Source organism: Thermobia domestica, chromosome 4, assembly GCF_964235325.1.
Source record: "Thermobia domestica chromosome 4, izTheDome1.hap1.1, whole genome shotgun sequence".
Lineage (NCBI taxonomy): Eukaryota > Metazoa > Arthropoda > Insecta > Zygentoma > Lepismatidae > Thermobia > Thermobia domestica.
Window position 1 is genome coordinate 328,259,342 of NC_137457.1, and position 27,061 is coordinate 328,286,402.

Here is a 27,061-nt window from a genome sequence, read left to right on the forward strand (position 1 = left end):
TTCTCGTTATTACGTCGGTCCTTTTACTCTCTGCTACACTCATGCACACAACCATTGCTTATACAATTCTCTTGCTCATTAGACGATAATTGCAACTGTATTACATACCTTTCCGCCTTGAATTACATTACGTACTTCATACTTGGCGGACTCTTCGATGTGCTTTCATACTCGCTTCTCCACAATAATTGAATTGCAGATTGTTTTTTGGTACAAGGGATGTGTGGCTTCCAATGAAAGACGACGATGTAAAGAACGCGTGTTAATTATGTAGTTCGTGAAAGTGGTAGAATGTGGTTACTGAACTGTATGACGTTGAAATTTCAGAGTTCAACAGCCGCCTGAAAAATTCGAATTTTATTACGTAATTCACACTTGGCGCACGCTTCGAATATACTCGATGTGTTCCCACGATCGCTACTATCATCCTCTACTTCGATAAGATGCCTTTACACCTCGAGAAATCAAATCATATGTAGTTCACACTTGGCGCACGCTTCGATTGCACTCGATATATTTCCACGCTCGTTATTCTACAATGATTGAATGGTGGAGTCTTCTATTAGTATGGTGGATGGGAGATGTCCAATGAACAGCTTCAGCTTATTTCCGTATCTTTACTCATTCGATGAGGAATTGCGGTTGTATTATGGCCTTCCGCCTCGAGAAATCGAATTACATTACGTACTTCACACTTGGCGGACGCTTCCATTGCACTCGATATGTTTCCACACTCGCTACTTCACAATGAGTGAATGGTAATCTTTTATTGGTATGGTGGATGGGAGATCTCCCAATTAACAGCTTTGCTTATCCCTGTATCCTTATTCATTAAACGAGGAATTGGAATTGTTTTATACCCTTCTGCCTGGAGAAATCGAATCATATTATCTAGTTCACACTTGGCGGACGCTTCGATTGCAGTCGATGTGTTTTCACTCTCACTACTTCACAATGATGGAATGGCACAAGCTGTCTAAAGTATGGAGAATGGGAGATGTTCAACGAACAACTTTATCTCACTCCCATTTCATCATCTCATGTGGTTCTTCTTTGCTGGCCTAACGGAGGTAGGAAAACGAATGTTGGATACGGCTAGATATTTTTGTCCAGGAAAACCACAACAGAAAAATAAAGTGATAAAAATAATGAAAAAGAGATCACTGCGCACAACCATGTATGGATCTATTTATTCACTGATTCCGTTCAACTAAGCTGTAAGATCAAGTGCTTTGCACGAAGTACACACATTTAAAGATCAAAACAATACTGCAAAAGGACATTTTGTTTGTATTTATACATATAGTTATTATTATTATATAATAATATGTATATAAGTAAATACTAAGACCTAATTGAGTAACTTTTCAAGCCTCCACCTGCAACGCTTCCAACAATCACTCGAAAAAAAAAGTCTCCAGTTCTTGAGGTCCAAGGAATGTAGAACCCTTCTAAGAATACGATTAATAAAACACTCCCAACGAATAGAAATCACTTTCCTGGACTCGGGCATTAGTCATGTCTCTTGCTAACAACAAACGAACAGAACACTATTATTATAAAGTTCCCATGAAAATGACTAGTTCCTGATTCAACGCAAAAAAATTGGAAAAAGGACGAAAAGGATATTCATATATTTATATATCTATGTATATATATTCATCTATGCAACAACATTTCATTGGTGACCATCACTTTATTGTCTGATAACAACAAACTTTCAGAGTATTTAAGCTTTCCCTTCCCCGTTCTCAACTGAGGGAATCTCTACTTGAAGATATGCACCGTTAAAAGCATCATAAATTGACCGAATAAATACCTGCTAATAAATGTTGGTGCATCTTTTTTTCTAGAGTAAAAAAATAGAATAAAGCTTAAAAAGTCTGATTAGTTCTCACTGTATCCGATCACTACATAAATTCTTTTAAAAAACAATGAGCTCTTCTTCTCTTAATTGGACTGGGAACTGCCTTCTTTCTTCTCGTCTTCTTTTCGTTTCCGTTCGAGCTCCTCGCGTCGCGTGTCCTGTTCAACTGAAGAATCAAGATCTAGAATCAGCTGGTCGATATTGGGTTTTATGTCCGAACCAAACATCTTTTTGTCATCTAGGAAAAACTTATCCGGAAATTCAAAATCAAAAGCCGGACCTGAAAAGAAAGAAAAATATGAATGAGGCATTATTTTTCAATTATTAGATTTACGCGTTACGATCTAAAGTAAATGAAATTAAATCTTTACTCTACCGTACCGCTTTAAGAGCCTGGCATACTAAAAATAACACAAAATTTATCATTTTTGTTTTGTTTGTTTTTCATAAGTGAAACGAGATAATAAATGCAACTTACCACAATCACAGATAATGTTATTCTACAACAGAAAATATGAACCTCAAGAATTTTCAGGGTTGCCCTCCATAGAAATTACAGTGTTGCAAGAATAACATTTCCCCCAAAATCAAAGTTAAGGCAGCGACTAGAGGAAGGGAACTCAACTGCATTTCATTACGTACGAGGGTCATTACGAAAGTTTTGAGATACACATTGTTGTGGCACAGTATTTGAATTCCAACAATTGCGTTCGGTAGTGATATCCAGAGCGAAGACGCGAAGAAGTTTCAACTCGCCTCGCTTATCGGCGTGGCCGTATCGCCTTCACTTGTTTGTTGATGTGAGCAGTATTTGGCTGTCTAGAATGGAGCTCGAAAGGGAACATTTTCGGGCAATGATCCTTTACGATTTCAAAAGTGGTTTGAACGAGACACAAAGCCTTAACCGTTTGCAGGGCATTTGGGGACCTTGCTCCTTCCCATGCAACAATTTTTCGGTGGTTTGGTGAATTCAGAAGAGGCCGGACATCGCTTAAAGATGAAGAGAGAGCTGGACGTCCGGCAACAGCTGTGTCAGATGAAAACATTGCCGCTGTGGAACAAATGATTCGAGAAAATCCTCGAACAACTTTCAAGGACATTGAATCTACAGTGAACATTGGATCGCCAGCAGTAAAAAAAAAAAAAAATCTTCATGATCATCTTCGGCACAGGAAGGTTTCATCTCGTTGGGTGCCTCACACTTTGACTGAACAGCAGAAGCGCATGAGTGTAGAATGGTGTGAAGAAATGCTTGCAAGATTTGATGGAGACAATTCTCGACGCGTCTCTGACATTGTTACTGGTGACGAGACTTGGATCTATCAATTTGACACTGAAAATAAACGCCAGTCTACAGTTTGGATCTTTCCAGACGAAAATCCACCCACGAAAGTGAAGCGACCGCGAAGTGTGGGGAAGAAGATGGTCGTAACTTTCTTCTCCAAATCTGGCCATGTTGCAACTGTTCCACTTGAAGAACAAAGGACTGTTACTGCTCAGTGGTACACCACTATTTGCCTAACAAAAGTGTTCCAGAAGCTTCGGGAACGGCGTCCAAGAACTGGATTGCGTGGGATCCTGCTTCATCGTGACAACGCGTCCGCACACACAGCCAACATCACAATTCAGTTTTTAGAATCTACGGAGGTCAAACTTATGACTCATTCGCCGTATAGCCCTGACCTGGTCCCGTGTGATTTTTTTCTGTTCTCCAGGATCAAAGATCGCATGCGTGGAAAGAGATTTTGCAGCCCTGAAGAAGCTGTAGTGGCTTACGAGAATGAACTTTCAACACTTGAAGAAAAAGACTGGCAACACTGCTTCCAAAAGTGGTTTTCGAGGATGCAAAAGTGTGTACAGTGTAATGGTGAATACTTTGAGAAAATGTAAGTGTTAAATTGATTTTAAGTATGTAAGTTATTTCATATCTCAAAACTTTCGTAGTGACCCTCGTATCATGTTGTCTTAGAATCCTGTGAACTAGTATTTAAATAATAGTTTTATTTAGTTTGTAATAAACAAAATGGTTTTAACATACAGTTATTAAAATTAAAGAGTAATGTTATTTAAAAAGTACTTCACAGGATTCCAGGAAATGGAGACTGAGGAAATGCCGGCTGCAGGATTGAAATTGTGATTTGCTGAAGGATTGGTATAAAGAAATAACTCTAAAAATCACACTTAGAACCTTTCCGGTTTTTACTACAAATATTCTCTTAGAAAATCTGGCTTCTTTAGTAGGTTTTTTATCTCAGAAATATTAACATCCACATGCATACGCATGAGTATCTGGGAAATATAGCCCTGCTTACCCAGTTCCTATATGTTTATGGTATCCCCACCCCTACTTCTCAATGCATCCCTTTGCGTTTGGTTTACGTTCACGCACACCTACAGTGCATACATGCATACTTACGGAAAACGGTACTGAGTTTGTGCATGTAAATCTATGTGGAAAAAAATTCGTGCACAAATTGTAACTGATATTTTTTTCTTCGGTAACTCTCGTCTTCTTTTCATATTATTCTTAGCTTTCAAAGCTCATCACCAAAAAACTATTAAATTATTTCAAGTTTTGTGCTTTTCTTGCCTTAAGAAAGCAGGGGAGAGAGAGAGAAAAAAAAAAAGAATTCAAATGCATGATAATTGAGTTCAACACATTTAAGAAATTAGAACCATAGTTCAACGTCTAAAAAGCTAAGCTATATACTCATGTTCAAAAAAATGCGCTATACAGTCGAACCCCTCTCGTCCGCTGGAACGACAGTGTGGGTGTCAAATATAGACGTAGATGGGGAGAAAATAAAACAAGTGACTAGTTTTCGATACCTGGGTAGTATTATTAGTAATGATATGAAATGTGAACATGAAATAAAGGCAAGTATAGGAATGGCAAAGACCTTCCTTTAGGAGGAAAAAAATACTATTTTGTGGGACCCTGAATAAAGAGTTGAGAAAATGACTCATAAAATGCTTCGTGTGGAGAATTGTACTGTATGGGTCAGAAACATGGACATTACGCAAAAATGATGAAAAATGACTGGAAGCTTTCGAAATGTTGATATGGAGAAGAATGGAGAGAATTATCTTAGTCAAGCAGAAAACAAATGAGAGGGTCTTAGAAACGGTGGGGGAGAAAATAACAATTTTAGATATTGTTAAGAAGTGGAAGAGAAACTGGTTCGGACATTGACTGAGAAGGAACTATACTACCTTGATCAAAGAGTTCCCGGAATCACCAACGTGTGGCGCTCTGTCACCTGATTTGATTTTTTCTTTTTTGTGTGGGTTGCCACACCTGTCAGCGATATTCAATCCCAATGTGAACATCCTAGTTTGCCGTTTGTGAAAGTGACTTAGTGTTGTGTAAATTTTTTGGGAGCATGTTTTGATTTTTGAAATGGAATTAATTTTGCAACAACGATTGTGTATTAAATTTTGCGTTAAAAACGGATTCAATGGTGCAAAGACTTTGGAAATGTTGGAAAAGTATTTCGGCAATGATGCTCTAAACAAAACAGCGATTTACCAGTGGCAAGCACCCAATGAGCCAAAACCGAATGAAACCACGTCGTTTTCAGTCGAAAAAAGTGATGCTCACAGTTTTCATGGATTACAATGGTGGTGTACATCATGAATTTCTGTCAGAAAGTCAGACAGTCAACAAGGAGTATTATTTGGGCGTTATGAAGTGTTTGCGTAAAGCAATTCGCCTAAAAAGAAAACATCTCTGGACAAACAACTCGTGGATTTTACACCGTAACAACGCAGCGTCGCACATTGCTGTCATTATATGCGAGTTTCTCACACGTAACGAATACCATTCTACAGCCACCGAATTCACGCGACCTTTTCCTGTTTGATCGACTCAAGAAACCATTGCGGGGAACGCGTTTCAGAGGCCGAGTGAAGATAATACGAAAATCGAAGACTGCTCTGATGGACATGACGAAAATCGAGTACCGCAAATGTTTTGAAAACTGGATCAAGCACTGGCGTAAGTGCGTTGTAGTCGATGGGGATTACTTCGAAGGAAACAGCATCAATTTTCAGAAAACAAAAAACTTGTATTTTTAATTTTGTGTGTGTATTCCGAGAACTTTTTGATCAAGGTAGTATCATGAGGGACGTGCAAGAGGGTATGGTACCAGGACAGAGAGGGAGGGGGGAAAGGAGACTAATTAATGGAAGATATCCAAACAGAAATCATAGGTGAAGACGAAGAGGTTAGCGGAGGACCATGTAGCATGGAAACTTCTCAGCTGCAGCAAGTGACCTGCCAATAATGGCAGAATACCTATGAGAATGACAACAGTTATTGTATAGAATGTTAGTTACAGTATATGCGTTGGACGTTTTGTGTATTTGAGTACAAAAGCAGAAAACAAACCTTGCTTCTGGTAGAAAAGGATGTAAGCGTTACTGTAATCTTCTTCCTGTGGTCTCTGTTTCGTAACAGCTTCATCATTAAAGTAATGCCATTCGGCCGTGCGGGGATTCTTTGAATACGCTGTATAGTGACCAGCTGAAGCACCTGCAATCAAAAACATGTAACTTTTAAAACCATATACACTCCAATTTAACGGAACGTTCAAATAAACTTTTTTCCAAATTTTCAACAGAATTTAAGGATATCTACCATTTACTAAAGAAATGATGTAATCCTAAAATGTTAGGTAATAAATTTGCTCTTCCCATACTTCCAGAATTACAACTCAAACAGTTACAGAACATATTTTTCGAGATTGACCTCGCATTATGGGACAATTCTTGGGCAGGTGTGTGTAACTCCAACCAGCTGCTTTTGGAAAAAATGAGATTTGAAGAGCTATTCTCTGTATGATCGCACAGTATCCGCGAGATACGAAATCAAAATTTCCTCGCAACCAGTGACAAGTGACATACTGCTTTATACACACCGGTGCGGAAAAATATGGACTTCCTTCAAAGTCAGATAATTCAATTTTCACAATTTTGGAGGTTTCTTTCTTTAAATACTGAATCGATCAACAAGACCAGAAATGTGAGCGAAAGAAGCAATGTAACACACAACTAACAAGCAATATGATTGGCCACAGCCCTTCTTGAGTAGTCGGCTTTGGACAATGATCAATTACAATCGATTACAATTAATGAATGATATAAATTAATAGCTTATTAACTACAATTAACTATAATTATTCAACTGCAATTAACACGTTGGCTACCATGGGACTCCTCAAGTATCATGCCTCTACTCTACGGCTCATCAATGATATCCTTAGTAAAATATTGCTTCTGATGATGTGTGTCCTACATCATAAACTTTAATCAGAAAAAAGTTTACTTTAGGACAGTAAGCGCCAAACCGTCGATCTTCCGCGAGCTACTAGTAGCTCGCGGAAGCATTTTCGGTAGATCGCGTTAACGCTCCGGTTGGCTAACCTTGATTCCTCCACTGCGCTGACGCTAACAACAACTGCTTGTTTCTCCCGTGCAACTGCCATAGTCAGCCTCGTCTCACAGTTGGTTGTAGACGCGTGGAGTTGTTCACGTTATGTTTTTCGTGTTTATATTAGACATTTGCCAATTTGGATAGTTTGATTTCATATTGACTAGAAATGTAAGTTTATAGGCAATAAATAAATGTGAGATTTGTTTTTAAAAAGTTTAAAAGCGGAACGGTAGCTCACAAGCTTCGGAAGTTTGGCTACCACTGCTATAGAAAAATACATAGATGGTAATCTCCGGGAAGAACTTAGAAAAAGACTTTGGTAGCCAACGTACTAGCTCTTTGAAAGGCGATATCGTCAATTGTTCCTCGATATTTATACTCCCACAGACACAACCGGAAAGTTCAGTTTTGTTTTAAAATCCGTGCTGCCACATCGACGCGGTATGAAAAATCATTTTTCTTTTTTCCCTATCGATAGAGGTTCTGTAGTTAATTTCTACATGAAAGGACCTTCAAATAATAAAATTACAAAATCCACTAAAAAAAGGCGAAAATATGTTTCGGGATGAGGCAACACGAGGACTAAGAAACGTCATTTAAACATTAGTCTTAATCTCCACCAAAGACGATATTTTATCTCACCATTTTTTCCCTTATCCTTTTAAATATCCTGCAAATAGTGTCCAACTTTCCCGGTACATAAAGATATCAAACCACTCTGCCATCTACTGAGATAATGCTTAATTAACTGTCGTCTACACGAATGCCCAATCTAAATACATTTGTAATAACTTAAAAACTAACCGAATAAACACACTGTAATAATTGGAAGTTAATTTGCTAATTGTTACTTTTTAATAGTTTTAAATGGCTACAGATGAAACTCTAAAATTAGTCATGTAACATTTTCACAGCCGTTAAAAAATATAAAAATAAATAAATAACAATAATAACTGACAAAAAACAGGGTGGAGTATGTAGAGAAATTTGTGCGAAAGAAACCTGATATTCGAATAAGTTTCAAGCAACTATCCTGACACTGGATTGACTTGGTATCAGTCAAGATCCAATACTGATACTTTAATTCTGTGTCAATGAATCTTAGAGTTAATTAACCCGTAAGTACTCGCTCCCTTTTTGTGACACCAGTACTCGCGCGGGGGTCCAATAGACCCCCAAATTGATACTAGTTTTTTACTATAAAAAATAGTTCTTTTAAATAATTAAGACAATGTAGCATAACTCTAGACATGTTTTTATGAGTATTTGCTGCAATTAGATTTTTTGTACTCGTTTTGAGACGTTTATTTATATTTTTTTCATCAGGTCTTCTGGTTAACAACACAAAATTTACCTGTTTGGGGGTCTGTGAACGTCCCGCACGAGTACTTAAGAGTTAACAACCAACATATTCTTCAACTCCTTAGCACTGTTAAAATCAACAGGTTCTTTCTACAGCACCAGCATGCATCGCGCACCGGCTGACTGGGCTTCAGCGTTCTTTACAGTACCGAGGCTATATAAGACAGAGCTACGGTTTGAAGTGGAGTTCGAATCACTACTCGGGTTTGTATCCGAGGGCCATTCACATTAGCCACTTGGTCACGATGAAGCACCGCTCATCCATTGTTTATGTATAAGAACATGAAAACATTCATATGGAGTGTCAATATGTGGTTTCAAAGCATGTACGTGGGTCCTTCAATATATGTTTGTTTCAGCTGTAAAATATTTATTTTTCAAGATACGTTTCTAAACTAGACATATGTTTGTAGGTGGGTTCTTCCTTACCTCTCCATATAATCTCCGTTAAGATACAGGCATTTGTCTTACCGTTGCATCAATTTGTCCAAACCCTATGTAAAAAAATCAGGGCTCTGGCTATTTAGCACTCTTTCCCATTCCACTTCACTTCTTCATCTGTTTCGGAATGATCACCTTGCAATGCAGACCTTATTACCGGGAAAAGATGGAAGTAACTAGGCTATATAGAGAGTGGGACAACAGTTCCCATCCTAATTCTTCAATTTTGTGACTTGTTTGCGCGCTGAATGGTGGTGGGCATTGTCAAGAAGAGACCAGGTGACCAGGTCGCTTATGTCGAATTGCGCTAAATATCCAGAGACCTAATTTTTTCCAAAGGGTTTGGACAAATTGGTACAACGGTAAGACAAATGCCTCACTCTCATCGGAAATTAAGTGGAGAGGTAGGAAGGAGTATTATAAGTTGTACACAAACAAAACCAACTTTTTTTTTTTTTTTTTTTTTTTTTTTTGTTCTTGAGAGTCAATACCTGTGAGTGATATTGAAGGAAAAGCAGGTTAATATTCCTTATGCCTCATGATGATAATGACAAATGATTACCCTTGTGTACCAGTAGCAATATTTAACTCATTCTCCACGTAGCCCCTAATACTCTTCTGACAGTTCTAGAGCTGATAAAGGACACTTAATTTACTTACTACACTCTGATCAAAATTAGAAACACACTAGTTGAAAACACGTGGAAATTTGTGTTGACAAGAGAAGCTACCTCATGGGGTTATTACATTCATAAGAGGGGCAAATTCTAAACGTCGTGGTGGTAGCTCCAGGAGTAGGGTTCTGTAGAAAGGAACAAAAACATTGCAGTGTGTTTGTCAAACGGAAGTGAAGGGAGCACAGCGGAATACTCATGGTGCAGTAACAAGGCAACACATGCTCCTCCATATATCAACTTGATTAGAGTATAGTAGACATTATAGGATACACATCTCATAAATAAATACGCATTCACCTTGTATTAGAAATTAATTTTCGTTTTCTTATATTATTTCAACTCTCTCTGGAGCATCTTTGGGTAACAGTTTCTCTTATTGCCTTTTCCTCACTACATATTCATCCTCGAAGATTTTCCTGGAAAAATCTACAAGAACAGTAAGTTCTTTCAGGGTTCCTACTGATCTGGAGAAATCTATTTCCCTGACTTCTTCTCGACATTTGGCAGGAAATTCCCTAACTTTCATGACAGGTGTCGGATGACGTTGACATATAAATAAGGAATAAATAACGGTTAATATTTATATATGAGAACATTTATTCCATAGAGACAAATAGTTATCAATTGCTCATACGTACATTCCACTTACCACCCATAAAAATCTAAGCAACGTTCATACTGTGATCATTAATGGTTAGCTAACTTCAAATTGGTGTACTATTAATGTTAGAAAAAAAAAATACATTTTATAAAATTTCCCCGACTCTTCCTGATTTCCAGCCTTTTTCCCTGAGTTTCCCTGCCCTGCACTATTTTCCCTGACTTCCGTGACCAGTAGGAACCCTGTCTTTACGTATTTAGATCACCAAATTAAGCGGAGAGAGGTGCAAGTGTTACATTTTGGAAATAAATGACTTTTTTCATCTATTTGTAACAAAATAGTGTTCTAAGCACTATCAGTCACATTTATAATTTGAAAATTCTATATTTAAGAACAGATGTCTAAATTAAAAGGTACAGGAATTAACCAGTGATACTACAAAAAATTTACGACTGTTTTCAGATGATTCTATATTCTTTAACATTCCACGAAAAGTCCCTTCGAGCATTAATAGGTAATGCAGAAAGGACTATTAGAGGAACTGTCACCGAAATAATATAACAAAACGAAATTAACTTCTGGATACAAGGTGTGTTCCTATTATGAAAGGTGAGTTAGTTTGCAATTCCACTATAAAATAATTATATGATATATCGTAGATATGACTTACCTCCAAAATGGCAAACACAGGCGTACAAATTGTATGGGTGGGGTGATCCTGAGTGTAGATACGATGGTGGAGTTACAGTTAATCCTGAGAGTGGGAACTTTACTTTATTATCTAATTTCGTGCTTAGGCACTCATGAAAAACAAACCTGGAAACAAAACAAAATTCATTCAATATTAAGATCAATAGTTATATTTAATGTTCAATTAGAAAAGAAATTATTACCTGATTAATTACAAGAATTTAGTTCAGTTTTCTAATAATCACAACTTTTATAACACTATCCATCGCTTTGGATTGGCTACTGTAACAGAAGCTAAAACTATGATGTGTTACAGTTTACTGGACACTAGACTGTAAGAACACGTAAGAGGCGCGAAAGTTCAGGATTCCCTGGTTTCTGGCTTATTAAAACATCTAGGTATAAACAAATTCAACTCAAAGGAGGTCGCAGTTATCAAGGAAACATCGTCAGTAGAAAGGAATGTGTTCGAATCATTTGCCATTGGAACAAAACAACCAACACAAAATTCTAACATTATCTGTTAAATTTGCACTAAGAAAATCTCGACAAGAACTGGGATTTAAATATAAAAAGTTTCATTTAGAAACTTAGTCTTTTGTGACTTCAAACTGTATTATTATTATTATTATTATTTGAATCTGTTAATGCAAGGTTAAAGAAGAAGAAAGCAACTGAATTAACACGTTTCATATTGTATGAAACGTGTGTTAATGATTCATTGCAGATTGTGTTCACATTGGTACTCCTAGTTCTGAGTTAGTGTGTGTGTAGTGATCACTAAAAATTTCAATACCTTACTAGCTGAACCTGCGCTCTCTACACAGCGTACCATTCAGATATGACAATGAATCTCCTTGTCATTCCTCGGCAAGGCACCATAAAGGGGAGATTTTCGGATTATTTTTTCAATATCTCGCACCGTTTGCAAGATTTGAGCCTACTTCCGGTTGGAGTTTCTAATCCATGTATGATCAATGTTTTCTTTCTTCTTGCATGCAGTATGTAATAAGCAAATCCATTACACACACAATTAATTATGATGTCAGTGATATATTATGTTCATTGGGCAAAACACTCCAAACAATAAAGATTCATCTTAGACTGGAGAAATAAATGAAAATGAAATCTTTAAGTTTTACGTCCCACGGTTATGTCGGTTAGGCTAAAGGAGACGGTGATGATGAGTAATGAATGAAATGGTGGAATGAAGAAAGTGGGAGGAAACGGGAGAACCCCGAGAAAACCCACGCACACGGTGTTTGTCCACCACAAAGTTCACTTGGCGGGGGCTGGGATCGAACCCGGGACCCCAAGCACCAGAGGTGAACGCTCTACCACTGAGCCACCGCGGCCCCCGACTGGAGAAATAGTTATCCTTTCTTTTTCATTATTATCTGACCATGAAACAAACGCTTGAGATATATACAACCCCTGTATACAAATATGTGGTGTTGGAGTGTATAACTCGTAGGATATGATGCTTTACTTTTTAAAAATTTTAACAATTCTAGTGTACTCCTAAAAAATGTAACAAAGAAATAACGTTTTTTTTTTTTAAAAAAATATTCGATTAGAACTGGACAATCTACACAAAATTTGGAATCGACCAGCGAAAACGGCGCGTTTCTAGCACTTGTAGTTTTCGAGATCTCATTGTCGAAATGGTTGGAGACAAACATATAAACTTCTCTTGACCACAAACGTATAAACGTAGTATTTTATTATATAGATTGCTGACTTTAGTATTTTGTATGTGGACAAAGAACTATGGAGAAAGAACTAAGCTGAATGAAATGTAAAGTCAAAACTCTTCATTACTGACTAGCCACCGAAAATAGGCCGTCAGGATTTGTTCCGAAATTTACTAGGAACATAAAACTCCTTTTAAGGTTTCCAAGATACATTATAAGTAAATGTTAGTTAATGACCCTTGTTTCATCATAGTACACATGGGACCTCGAAGCATTGATCTTTCTGGCTTCAACACAGAACACAAACATCATCGTTGATCTAGAACCATGAGGAAACTTATCATGGTGCACGTGTACATACATTTTTTTTACGCCTTCTGTTTCCATAGTATATACATGAAATAACTACATGAAAAATCATAAATTATAACAATAACTTAAAATTGTACGTCTTTTGAAAATACACACTGATGCTTTACTGATACACACAAGAATAACAGTACATGTACAGTCAGCGACAAAAGTTTTTCCGTTTGGTAAAATTTATTTTGGGAACAATGGTGGAATGTACACAATTTCACCGAGTTTCAAGGGTGGAAAACATACAGAAAATTACATTCTTTTTAATTTACTGAAAACTGTACTCAAATTGTCCTTCTACTCCGAAGGTACTTACGAAACTAATTTCATCAACCTGAAAGAACTTTTGTCGCTGACTGCACATTTAAAGAAAATTAACTCTTATACTGAAACTATATATTTCACATGGTCCCTTACCTTTTCAAGTATACTATGAGGAAATCGGGATACCTCCAAACAGACAGTGTTTTGGTGGCGCACTGGTTACGCTGGCAAACTGGACAATACCACGGATTATGTTCGTCCAAAGTTTCACTGTGAACAATAACTTCAAGATAATTATCAATGTAAATTTGCTTCTGTACCTACACATCATCAGCAAAACAAATATTCTAATTATACTAAAGATATAACATAGTTAACACGTGTGGTATTAAAATGTTTCTTCACCACATGGACTTTACCAAAAGTTCCTGACGTACAGCACAAGGCTTCCCCCTGATGATTTTATGGTAAAAATAGGTTAGGGAGCCAAGGTTTTTGACCATTTTTAGCTTCATCCAGCAATTAGACGCTTCTTTGGGATTCGCCTCGCAGGTAAATATTACCGTTTTACTAGATTACTCATGGGATGGTCCTTAAGCCCATTGTTTATGCAAACAGCAGTGCAACATGAACTTCAAATACATTACCTCATGCTGCATTCTCTGGTCTACTATGACGATATTTTTTGCTTTTAGGTAAACCACAAGACTTGCTTTAGGCTGTCCAGATATTAAGTGAGTTGCTTTTAGTTATCAATGGCAAAAAGTCAGTGTTAATTCCTAGTAGGCAGCTTGTTCATTTAAGAATTCAGTTAAACTTTGATCTTAACCACATGTCAGTCTTGCCTAAGTACCTAGATAATATATCACGTCCAATATCTTTGTTGCGAAAATCTACACATGTAAGACAAGGGTTATGTTACTAGGGTCACTCCGGTTTCTACCTTTACATAGCCGGTAGCACAGACCATTTTGAACCAATCCTGTACGCACTTTGTATGTAATGCTATAGCGCTGACAGAAGCTAAACCGACTCCCATCTGGGATCATTCTTCTCCCCAGCTGGAGCATTTTACTGACGCCACGCCGAACACTATAGCAGCTATTGACTCTGAAGGAAATGTTCTGTTTTTCTATCAATGGTCACAAGAGTTCCCTATTTTTATTATGGAATTTTTGGCAGTTGCGACTGATATTCTTTCCTAATCGGCAATTTCAACCTTTTACTCGTACTTGAAAAATATCCGAATGTTCAGTGTTAAGGGAAAATAAATGACAGGTCGCCGATGATGATTTCAGGTTCTGGCCCCAGAGTTTCCCCGAAGTCACATTTCCGATTGTGCTCAATGTGAACCTACCCGTATTTTCGCAGTACTACTTTCATCCCACGTATAATTGAAAACTCTCCCAGATGTGGATGGAAATATTTTCCACAATACGCAACGAAGAAATTAGACTTCAAATATCACTGCAGGGGAAGAGAGAGAAACAGACAGAAGTTGTGGTGGCGAGTTCCCTTTTCAGTAATTGATGCTACGCTAAGTCAATCACTCTGATCCTCCCCGCCCCCTTAAACTAATTACTTCATTTTTGTTACGTAAGACCAAATACACTATGTGATCAAAAGTATCCGGACACCCCCAAAACATACGTTTTTCATATAAGGTGCATTGTGCTGCCACCTATTGCGAGGTACTCATTATCAGCGACCTCAGTAGTCATTAGACATCGTGAGAAAGCAGAATGGGGCGCTCCGCGGAACTCACGGACTTTGAACGTGGTCAGGTGATTGGGTGTCACTTGTGTCAGAAGTCTGTACGCGAGATTTCCACACTTCTAAACATCCCTAGGTCCACTGTGTCTGATGTGATGGTGAAGTAGAAACGTGAAGGGACACGTATAGCACAAATCCGTACAGGCCGACCTCGTCTGTTGACTGACAGAGACGGCCGACAGTTGAAGATGGTCGTAAAGTGTAATAGGCAGACATCTATCCAGACCATCACACAAGAATTACAAACTGCATCAGGATCCACTTCAAGTACTATAACAGTTAGGCGTGAGGTGAGAAAACTTGGATTTCATGGTCGAGCGGCTGCTCATAAGCCACACATCACGCAGGTAAATGCCAAACGACGCCTCGCTTGGTGTAAGGAGCGTAAACATTGGACGATTGAACAGTGGAAAAACGTTGTGTGGAGTGACGAATCACGGTACACAATATGGAGATCCGATGGCAGAGTGTGGGTATGGCGAATGCCCAGTGAACGTCATCTGTCAGCGTGTGTAGTGCCAACAGTAAAATTCGGAGGTGGTGGTGTTATGGTGTGGTCGTGTTTTTTGGAGGGGGCTTGCATTAAGATTTTCTTGCGTTAAGATTTTATTCACAGGTACTAAAATAATACCAAATTCCTCAAGAGTTTGGCATAGAAGGATAAAAGAAGCTGTTGCAATCACGAAAAAACGAACCTTAACAGAGACATAGGATTTCAACTGAGTCAAACATGGGCACCAATCATATGCCGCCATTTCAAGCACCAATCAGAAGCTGCCACTTCAACCACCAATCATAATAGCCCAATCACACACACATGAAGTACATATTCCACGTAGTCTATTGCCCCATCATATCTGCCTGAAGATGAGGACGATGTCAGCCCTCAAAACGTTACAAGATACGAAACGGTATTTATTGTATGCTAACCCGAGAACACCTGTTTGCAGTCATAAATATGTTTGTATTTAATCAGACACGTAAAAGAAAATGCTTGGATTAAAATATGACATGTCAGAAATCCGAGCCACAATACTGAGTATATAATAACACACTAAACAAAAGGAAAAGAAATAAATTCTCTGATTACCTCTCACTAAATGCCTGTAGGCAATCGTTGAGGGTGAGAGGTTCCTGTTTCCGTTTTCCTCTCATGCTTCCATGTTCGATGCTCACCGCTGCCTTCTCAATATCTATTTGACTTGCATCACTAAATCGCACAGCCAATGTGTCTCCTGTCTGCAACACAACCTCGCCTTCTGTTGGAACACGACAGCCTCTGCAGTGCACTGTGTACATACAGCGAGAACAATGGTAACCCTACAAGAGAACAGCAATCTCCAATTAATAACAGTGATACAGTAAAATGTAACAAATGGTGGTATAACAAAACGTCCAGAATTGCGAAATCATTTAGGGCTCTTCTCTCTTCCTTACTTATTGTGCCTTAAAACATATTATTTCAATGAATCTCTCGTTTTTAATACAACGAATGAAAATTCCGTCTTCCTGATTGTAGTATTTATTTATTACTAGCAAAAGTCAAGAATATTTATGCAAAATATTTGGAAATAAAGAACTGAAAATAATAAATAAAGAAGAGCAGGGCCAGATGACGAGACATTCTTGTCTAAACTTAGGCTTGAATGTCATTAGAGTTTTAAGTGCTCTGCGATAAATTTCAGTCGGCCACAAAAAACGAATCACTGCATGCATTTCCAATTTGGACGCCACTTGCAGCTACTGAGACAGGTTTATGACTGATTATCAGAAACCTCTACTTGCCTCGTGAAAGCCGCTACGTCACACGATACAGCTACATGTCCGCAGTGTTGCCACAGTTTCATCAAAATAGCCTTTGACCGAAAATATTTACGAAGGAGTGAAACTAACTTTCTGATTGACCCGATATATACAGGTAATTAATTACTTATCAAGAAATAGTGGAAACATAATCACATTTCGTTAAATTGCTTCAACAGATGCGGAGCAGTTGGGGGGGGGGGGGAGGTTACGCTTCGTGCTTTTGTCCTTTCGGGTTAAGGAGACAGATGGCTTATGAAAGGTGAATAGTTTGAAGAAAGAAAAAAAAAGGGACACAATGCTGTCCACCCCAAACTCTCATCGCCTGGGATCGAATCAGGGATCCCTGGCACCACAATTGAGCACTCCACCACTAAACCAGCGTGATTTCGAAACATACTAGAGCAGAGGCGTTTATACTGTATTTTTGAACATGTGTGTGACTATGTTTTCAATATTTCCTAGCAATTTATTATGTACTCCCACTTCGGGATTCCGATCGATCGATCAATCGATAGACAGATATAGATATAGATATAGTATAAACGTACCTGGCCATCAACTAGCAAAATTGTATAAGGTGCAATATACGGAACAAGATTCTCGACAGCTTCATAGAGATCCTGAGCTCTCAGTCGACTGGGTAACTTCAACAGATTTGGGTGACCAAATAATTGCATTGTTTTCTTGTTGTTGTTTCCATCGCCTTCAGTATCTAACCGAAACACCAATGGTACATTCAGAATTCTACAAAAGACAGAAGAAAAAAAAATCCTATAAAAATGGTTGCTTTCATTATACATGCAAAGATTCTTATTACAGCCTCTAGCGAGTAATTACAGCAATATTAAAATGCACTTATGCAATGGATTACGGTAGGCAAAGAACACTTTTTTTTAAGAGTATACAAACTCATCTTAGTTGTGTTCTTTTCAATATCTTCGTTGCTTGTCATTTTGTTCACTTGACAGTCTGGGTACAAGGAGCATCAATGCGTAATAATAATAATAATAATAATAATAATAATAATAATAATAATAATAATAATAATAATAATAATAATAATAATAATAATCACCATCATCATCATGATGGTGGTGGTGGTGGTGATGATGATGATGATGATGATGTGAAGTGGAGCGTTTAATCCTCGAAGATATACGTGTGATCATCCAAACAATTATGAATGGTACTGTGTGGAAAACTATCCATGACGAACCTCACATATCTAAGGTACCTGCGCACTGGGTTCCTCGTTTGCTGACATCTTTTCAGAAGCACCAGCTCATTCATCTCAAGTTCCTGTCGACAAAGCAAGAGGGTGTAGCTTCCAGGTATTGCAACATCAGCCTTATTCTCCCGACCCCACACCCAATTATTTTTTCTTGTTCCCCCAAATGAAGAATCCGTCGCGTAGTCGCCATTTTAACAACACAGATGACGTCATTCATGAGGTGCAAGAGTGGTTCAAAGCACAATATGCAGACTTTTATTTACAATGGCGATATTCGTAAAGTGAAGGAACGTTGGGAGAAATACGTAAATCTGGGTGGTGACTACTTAGAGAGGGTTAACAACTTGTAACAACCTGCTTTTGTTACAGCTTCTTTCTATTAATATTATTTGTTAATTTTACTGAATTATTGCCCGAATTAGTGATATAATGTTATAATTTATAATTTTGCAATGTTAAATTATTTAAATAAACGTTTCTAGTGTGCCGATAGTTTCTCTATCTGCACCTTACAATAAGAGCTGGACGTTATAAACTTTGAATTTAGTGCCAATTCTGTTCTTCTTCTTTTAATTAGGTTTTTGTGTAAAGTGTACTCAACTTTCATCAAGTAATAAAATTTCCTACAATATTCTGTTTTCGGCATAATTACCGTTGTTTATTTTGATTTAGTGCACATAACATTGGAAAATAATTAATTGTGCTTAGGTCATTATTTGTTTAAAATACCGTATCTGGAAACTAAGTTTATTTTGTATTATTAGTTGACATACATAGTGAAATGATCAGCTTCAGGTAAGTTTCTTGGGTCCATTCCCCTTGATGAACTAGAAATTGTAAATTCCTTGAACAAATATGCTCAACTGAACAATGGAATTCCAATTTAGAGTTAACAGATACTCAAACTGATGAATTGTGTACCATATGATAGTAAGCGTGCTTGAGTTATCATAATAAATGATCTAAAGATTTTGAAAATTTGGTTTTATTTAAATATTTGAATGCTAAAAGAATAACATCGATTAATGTCAGTTGTTTCAACATCTCTCTTCTTCTGCATCAAGTCTATCACCTCCATAACATCTCCTTATCTGTGTCTTCAATCCGATGCCTTGCCCTACTGCAACGTAGCTGCAGATGCATAGCAGTGTGACAACATAGTAACAACGTACAGTTTGATATTGGATGGCACATGATAAACTACAAATCACAACAATTCCTGTATCTTGATAATTAAAGCTTTACGATACCCTCTCTACACTCATTATTATCTCAATCGTAACAGACACTTCTAGAAATTATTCATTTAGCTTCATATGGCTCTAAACTCACACAAAATTAAACAATAATATTCTTATTTCTATGTAATTTTTTGTGGGGATAACACTTTAGCAGTATCATTACTTATAAGCTTGGGCTTAACTACACAATCTTCATATATATCCGAACACTAAATTGTAACTACTAGATTCATACTTTAATACAATGTAATATTTTCATCGGAAGCTGCTATGAATATAAAAATATATGGTATATAAAGTTTAGACATCAAACAAATACTTAGTGGAACAAAGCAAAATGTATAAAAACTGAATTCAACACCCAGGGCTCATAGTGGTCTGGTGTCTTGTAAATAGTTGAAAAGTGACCAAAATCTCATAATGCCCCTTTTTTCCTTTGTTAATCTCTCTTTGTTTGTTGTTTTGTTTCATCTTTTCTTCTTTACTTCTCCTTTCTTAGGTTTTCTAAGTATGCTTTGTAGTTAAAGTAAGCAGACTTAGCAGATGTAAGAAGCTTCTTAGTAAGTGGAACCAGTTCTTGCCTATTTCCGAATTTCTTCATCCCAGGCATTATATTTAACTTAGCATTGAGAGTTCTCAAAGCCAAGAAATATTCAAGTTCATCACCTACTCTTAAGAACATACAAGAAGCATAACACAAGACGAATACAATGAACCACACAAACACACACACACAACGTTGAGTGGAGCGTTGACTAGTACGAGAGAAAACTAAAAGACTATTGTGATAGAAGAAAGAATAGACACAGAAGGATTCTCAACCCCATCTTGAGAGCTTAAGCATCCACCAACCATCCACTGTGCTTTAGAAAGAATAAAAGCTGAATGTTTCACATGTGGCAGCAAGTACTGAAGCTTTCAGAAGAGTAATGAGTAACAAGTTTTTGTTTTTTTTCCATTTATTTTTATAATATTCTTCTTAGCAAACTGCCAATGCAAAACATAAATCACACGAAAAAGTCACTTTACCTTCCAAAAAAGTAACTTTTAATGACAAATTTTAAAAAAAGTAACTTTTAGTGACCAACTTGAAAAAAGTAACTTTTAGTTAAAAAAAAAAAAAAAAAAAAAAGTGACACGCTATGAGCCCTGAACACCCCACATTGACCACGATTCTTTTCCTTCTTATTACAGAAATTTCACATTGCCACGACCCCACACTTGTTAGCGTAATACCCTTTTAACATCTTTCCCGGAGCTCCGCAAATGTAGTTAACTCCCAACGTCTTCCTTGGTTCTCTGCAAATAACCTTCTCTTACCTAAGCTGTAGAAAGCCCTAAGCTTCTTTCAGAGTATACAGTCAACTCTATCCTTTGAACACTAAGCGCCTTCTGAAAATGCATCTACTCCTGACAACAGCCCCCTATTTCATCTGAGCGCTAAGCTCCATTCGAGCAAATATAATACATAACCTCTATTTCAATAAACCACAGCAACGCTCTGTAACAACATGATACGTGCCTCGACTGAATATATTACGCCCAATTCTACTATAATAAAATATAGGCCATTTCACCTGCAACTTTATTCCCAACAGTTTCGACACATAAAATTTACCGAATACCAATCCCTTATATACTGTAACGTGTTTGTAGATTTGTTACATTTAACACATATTACTTACCTTATTTTTGGTTTCAAATCACCAAATCTATCAAGTGGTATGAATTCTTCTTCTGGCTTCACTGTTACTCCACATACGGGACAAGACAATGTGTCGCTGCCGTAGTGTTTACATGAGATCTGTTGGCGAGAAAGATGGAAATAACTTATTCATTTCAAAATGTTATGTAAAATTAACTAAATAAAGATATTATGAATTCTGACTACTGCAACTAATGTAAAATCGTGCTTCGCAATGCGACCACACAGAGTGTTTGAATGCAACAATAAACTTTAAAAAGTGAATCCTAACACGGAAACATGAAAAAATTATAGATCAACATGGGTGGAAAATTGCGTTACTTCTGAGTTATAGACCGCCGAAAATTGGTCAGAACAATAAAATACACTTATAACTCGAAAACAAGAAGTCGGATCAGATAAAAGACTACTAAAAAATATAATGCTTATTACGATCCTACATTACATTAATGTACCTATGTACATAACGAAATTCATGAGGTCTTCTTAAAAATGAAAAATGAAAGATAATGATCTGGGAACCGGCACATTCCATATTCACTGGTACTTTAATAAAATTTAGGCACAAAATATCTACTATGTTCTTTTACCCCAACTTCACCGATTTTGTTGTCCAACTGTGGAAATTTTATTACCGTTCCGACTAATTTTCAGTACGTTGTAACTCCAAAATGATACATTGGAGCAAACACGATGGCCTATAATTTATTTCCTGCTAACTGTGATAATTCACGAAGTTTTCTGGTGCTATTTCCAAACATCCAGTATGTAATTTAGATCGAGTCAAAAGCATCCAATATACAGTACATTAGCACGTATACAACAAGAGAATATACAGTGGATTTCAAAATGAATTATTCCATGTGAAACAATCGTAAGTATTCAGCTTTCTATCAGTTTTGAAGTAAAAAAAAAAATGAAATCTTTAAGTTTTACGCCCCACGGTTATGCCGGTTAGGCTAAAGAAGACGGTGATGATGAAAGATGAGTGAAATGGTGGAATGAAGAAAGTGGGAGGAAACGGGAGAACCCAGAGAAAACCCACGAGCACGGTGTTTGTCCACCACAAAGTCCACACGGCGCGAGCTGCGATCGAACCAGGGACCCCACGTACCGGAGATGAACGCTCTACCACTGAGCCAACACGCCCCCTACTATCCGTTTTGAATCAACACCGAAAAAAAATGAAATCTTTCAGTTTAACAACCCACGTTATGTCCTTTAGGCTAAGGGAGACGATGATTAAAGAGAGTGAATGATAATGGAAGAAATAGTGAAATGAGAAAGTGGGAGGAAATGGGGTATCCTGAGAAAACCCACTGACACGATGTTGTCCACCGCATATTTGGCGGGGATCGAACTAGGGACCCCACGCACCAGAGGTAAGCGCCCTACCACAGAGCCACCGTGCCCCCCGCCAACAATGAGCCACCGGAAAGGAGGAATTCTCAAGTTTAATGAGATTGCACTAGCGCACTTCCTTCACCCATGTTGCCATTTCAGTGTTCATTTCAGTGTTTGCCAAAATGGGGACTGTATAGCAGAAATCATTTTGCACTCGACGCTTCGCGAAGTATGAATCTGTAACAACTGTTCAGCATTAACTTTGTCGACAATAACTTAATATGAAAACTCCTAACGCTCAGAGCATTAGGCCAATGGAATAAACAATCCCAAGACACGGGTTTTAGTGTAAAGGGAAATCCACGGTTATCCCCGCATGTCAAAAGAGTTTGGGACCAATTTGACTACCGTATGGACATATGCTGTGCATCCCAAGCAGGCCATGTTGAGCACTTATGCCTTGTCATTTAAAGAAAAGAAAGGAAAAAAAAACTTAATGATTAAATTTGTAATACAAAATTTATCTGAAATGTCTAACTTCTATACTATGAATACTATTTAAATTTCAGATCGGGTAATTCTCCAAAGTCGGTTTTTAAAAAGATCGCGTGTTCGCAAGTACTTGGTTTAAAAATATACAATTAAGCTGAGCTATCTACCTATTACAACCGACTTAAAACTTTCTAATTTATGGCTATTTCTCAAAATGAAAAAAAATAATAATAATAATAATAATAATAATAATAATAATAATCTAGAATCAATGGAAGTTTGCTAACTTTTTTCCTACCCAACGAAACGTGACAAAGTTCTATCTGTAGTATTCCAGGAAACAAATCGAAAAGTGTTTGCGGCACCAACAGTCTTATGAAGTAAAAAGTTTTACACGTGTAATTACTTCGTTAGTACGAGGGTCGTTCAAGTCAATCCGGGACTTTTTTTTTCCAGGTTAGGCTGGAGGTTTTGTATGCAGTAGAAACGGGCACTTGTGTCCTGTTACTGGTAGACGGCGCTCATTTTCCGCGCCTCTGGATAGACCGTTATTCAAGATCGCGGACAACAGTGTGAACGTCTACGTGGAACAGTGCGTTGTGATGAAGTTTTTAGTGAACGAGGGCATAAAACCTGCTGAAATTTACAGAAGACTTCGGGCTCGGTACGGTGATGAGACACTCAGTGGCAGTAAGACATTTGAATGGTGTAAGCGCTTGAAAGATGGCCGTATCTCTATTACTGACGACCCCTGTCGTGGTGGATCACAGCCCACGGTAGTCATTCCTGAGAACGTTCAGCGCGTGGAGCAGCTGATCCTGGACAATCATCGCATAACATGTAAAACTGCAAGGATGTGTAATCTGTCGTTAGGAACACTGAACAAAATAATTCATGATCATTTGTTGTTCCGAAAAGTGAGTGCACGCTGGGTCCCAAACCACCTGTGTGCTTTTCAGACACAGAAAAGTTGAAGTCTGTAGAACTGAAGGAATGCTATGAAAGGGAAGGCCACGATTTTCTGAATATGACGAATGACATATGACGAAACATGGGTCCACCACTTCACCCCAGAATCCAAAAGAGCATCGATGCAGTGGAAGCATACGGACTCACCACCTCCCCAAGAAATTTCAAATAGTTGCGCGTGCTAGTTATATATAGATATAACCCCCCTTCCCTATAGTCCTGACTTAGTGCCAAGTGATTTCCACCTGTTTGGGCCCCTGAAGGAATTCCTTGGAGAAAAACATTTCAACACTGATGATGAAGTGAAGAATGATGTCCTACAATGGTTCCGTCGAAATAATAAACCTTTCCATGCCGAAGCATTCCATGCGTTAGTTAAACGCTGGGATAAGTGCATAACTGTAGCTGGACGCTATGTGGAAAACTAAATCCACTTTCCACACTTTGAAATTTGTTCTTTGTTTTTTAAAAAAAGTCCCGGATTGCCTTGAACAACCCTCGTATATAAACATCGAATCACTCAAGAACCAAAGAAAAAAAGTAAACAGGCTCTTAAGACTCAATAACAGAAGCAACAGAAAATTGCACGAGACCAGTAGTGAATCGTGTCACTACATATACAAATGTGACTTCTATTATTTCTTAAAAAATCAATACATTAAATTATGTTTCATGCTTCCAAATTGAAACTAATTTATTCAAACATCGATTATCAGAAATTGGTAGGAGCTTTTGTTGATAACCTATTAACATTTTACATGCTTCGTACAACATAAGAAGAGCAACTGGAAATATTCAACATGTGCTTGTAAGTAATGCAGAATATTAACTGTCAGGGAAATTCAATGAGGATCATCTCAAAAGGGTATATATATATATATATGCATACCGGGTGTTCAGAAAGTAACCACGCAGTGCCATGTTGTAGTGATGTAAAGGACGACTGATGTGATTGTCAATTAGTAATACAACATTTTCCATTGTTTAACATATTTGAACCATATTTGACTAGGTATTTGTATTTGTTCACAAGTCCGGTTTGATTGAAGACCAACGTTTTGTGTGACATCATTGGGATCCAGGTCATCATGCTGACGATTGAGCAAAGAGTGTTTCTTGTGGAGCATGTGTTCCGCAATGAAGACAAGTTTACTTCAGCAGTAGAAGCTGCGTTTGCAGCAAAGTTCCCAGGAGTGAAGATGCTTAACCGCAATGCTGTACGGAACCTCATTACCAAGTTTCGAAAGACCGGAAGCGTTCATAATGCTCCAAAATCAGGTACGCCATCCACAACCATATCCGCAGAGAAGGTGGCGGAGGTACAAGACGTGATGCTGCACAGTCCAAGAAATCAGTTAAACGACTAGCTCAGCAGGCCCACGTGTCCGTGAGTTCTGCTCACAAGATTTTCCGGAAGTCACTGTCCATCTATCCGTACACAATTTCGGTCGTGCATGAACTGAGAGACACCAATCGCCCGGTGCGTGTGAACTTTTGCAACTGGTAAGGGGATTCTTGACAAAACATTTTTCACGGATGAGGTATGATTTCACCTCTCCGGTTAAGTGAATAGCCAGAATCGTCGTGTGTGGAGTACGGAGAATCCGCATCAATTTCATGTCCCCCCACTGCATGATCAAAAGGTTGGTGTTTGGTGCGCCGTGACTCGTAAACGTATCATTGTGCCCATCTTTCAGGACACCATAAATGCAGAACGGTACTGCACCTGTATTCTGGAGCCCTTCCTAGGTGAACTGAATGAGGACGAAATTGAGAGTGCCTGGTTCCAACAGGATGGGGCGACTGCACATATCGCCCATAAGGCTAAGATTTTTTTTAGAGGACATATTCGGTGACCGCATCATCTCTCGAGAACTCTGGCCTCCGCGTTCACCCGACTTGATTCCACCGGATTTCTTTCTATGGGGTACGTTGAAGGTAAAGGCCTATGAAGGCAATCCACACACCATACAAGAACTCCAAACTGCACTGACACGTCACATTCGGAACATCACTCCCGACATCAACTTCTTCAAAAACATGCAGAAACGTGTGCAACTGTGTTTTCAAGTGCAAGGGGATCACTTCCAGCATCTCTTGTAACTTCCATGACATTAAAGTTTAGCTTCCAGTTAATTTCAGTTGTTTAAAGTGGTTTATGAGAAATAAAATACCGCAAGTTATGCACTGCATAGTTACTTTCTGAACACCCTGTATATATATATATAAACAACCTGTTAGGGCACTGAATATTATCGAGCTACTGAAAGGTGGCCTCTGACAGATAGCTGCACATGTTGTAAATAAAACGAGAGGGAAGATTGCTCACCAATCACAGCAGTATTCTTTCACGCTGTTTCTAGGCAACGAAGGTCACTGACCGCGCTGTTGCCGGTAGTTTAGACGACTTGTTAAACGTCATAAGTTTGTTGCCAGAACTGGTGTCTTTGTTGCGGAGCATCTGGCAACAGCACCTCCAATACTCCACATGCTCTACCCAACTGTCAGAAGCCACCTTTCCTTGCACACACTGTAAATGATGGCATGATAAAAGCGGGGGGAGGGGGTTATTGTTTTATTGGTGATGAAACTGAAGCTGGAAATTCTTGCTTCTAAACGAAGAGAGCAGCGAAAGATCCTAACGTATGGCACATGCTAAATCTTCGACAAATGATCTGCCCGAGATACATGAAAACTACGTAGGAAACTTCACAACAAAGACACACACAAAATAAACTATTCTACTCTTCAGGAAATACTGCGTGAGTTCATTCTCTATTCCAATCGTTCCCATCTTCTGACTGACGATACACCGCCCACGGCATCGTGCCGCACTTAAGTTACGTACTATATATATATATAAGCGTAATCTTGAAAATAAGGTCTTCAAAGCGTTGAGGAATGCAGGGAAACTATTCGTGTAACGGTTAGTAACACTGTTGTGTTTGTTGTTTCCCCCACTGCCCAAGAAAGCCCACGTGCAACCCGCTGCTACGCTGTCCTGACTTAGTAGCCGTTTGTAATGGAGCTCCCACTTGGCACTACCGTCAACTGCAAAGTTATTCGCTTTGTTAACGCAAAAGTAGTTAAACCAACTAAAATTAATCGCC

The 27,061-nt window shown here is 38.2% G+C and overlaps 1 protein-coding gene across 3 annotated transcripts in view; it reads right to left on the minus strand.

The window, feature by feature from the left end:
• Window positions 1-1,164: 1,164 nt before the first annotated feature.
• Window positions 1,165-27,061, minus strand: part of LOC145684448 (uncharacterized) — an 82,502-nt gene continuing 56,605 nt past the window's right edge. For all 3 annotated transcript variants that reach the window (XM_081756847.1, XM_081756845.1, XM_081756846.1), the window contains 7 exons: window positions 21,127-21,245; window positions 17,518-17,713; window positions 16,254-16,483; window positions 13,544-13,660; window positions 11,053-11,198; window positions 6,258-6,401; window positions 1,165-2,147 (listed from right to left, as the gene is read on the minus strand). In XM_081756847.1, the coding sequence (XP_081612973.1) occupies window positions 1,951-2,147; window positions 6,258-6,401; window positions 11,053-11,198; window positions 13,544-13,660; window positions 16,254-16,483; window positions 17,518-17,713; window positions 21,127-21,245 (1,149 nt within the window). In that variant the 3' untranslated portion in view covers window positions 1,165-1,950. The remainder of the gene's footprint in view (window positions 2,148-6,257; window positions 6,402-11,052; window positions 11,199-13,543; window positions 13,661-16,253; window positions 16,484-17,517; window positions 17,714-21,126; window positions 21,246-27,061) is intronic.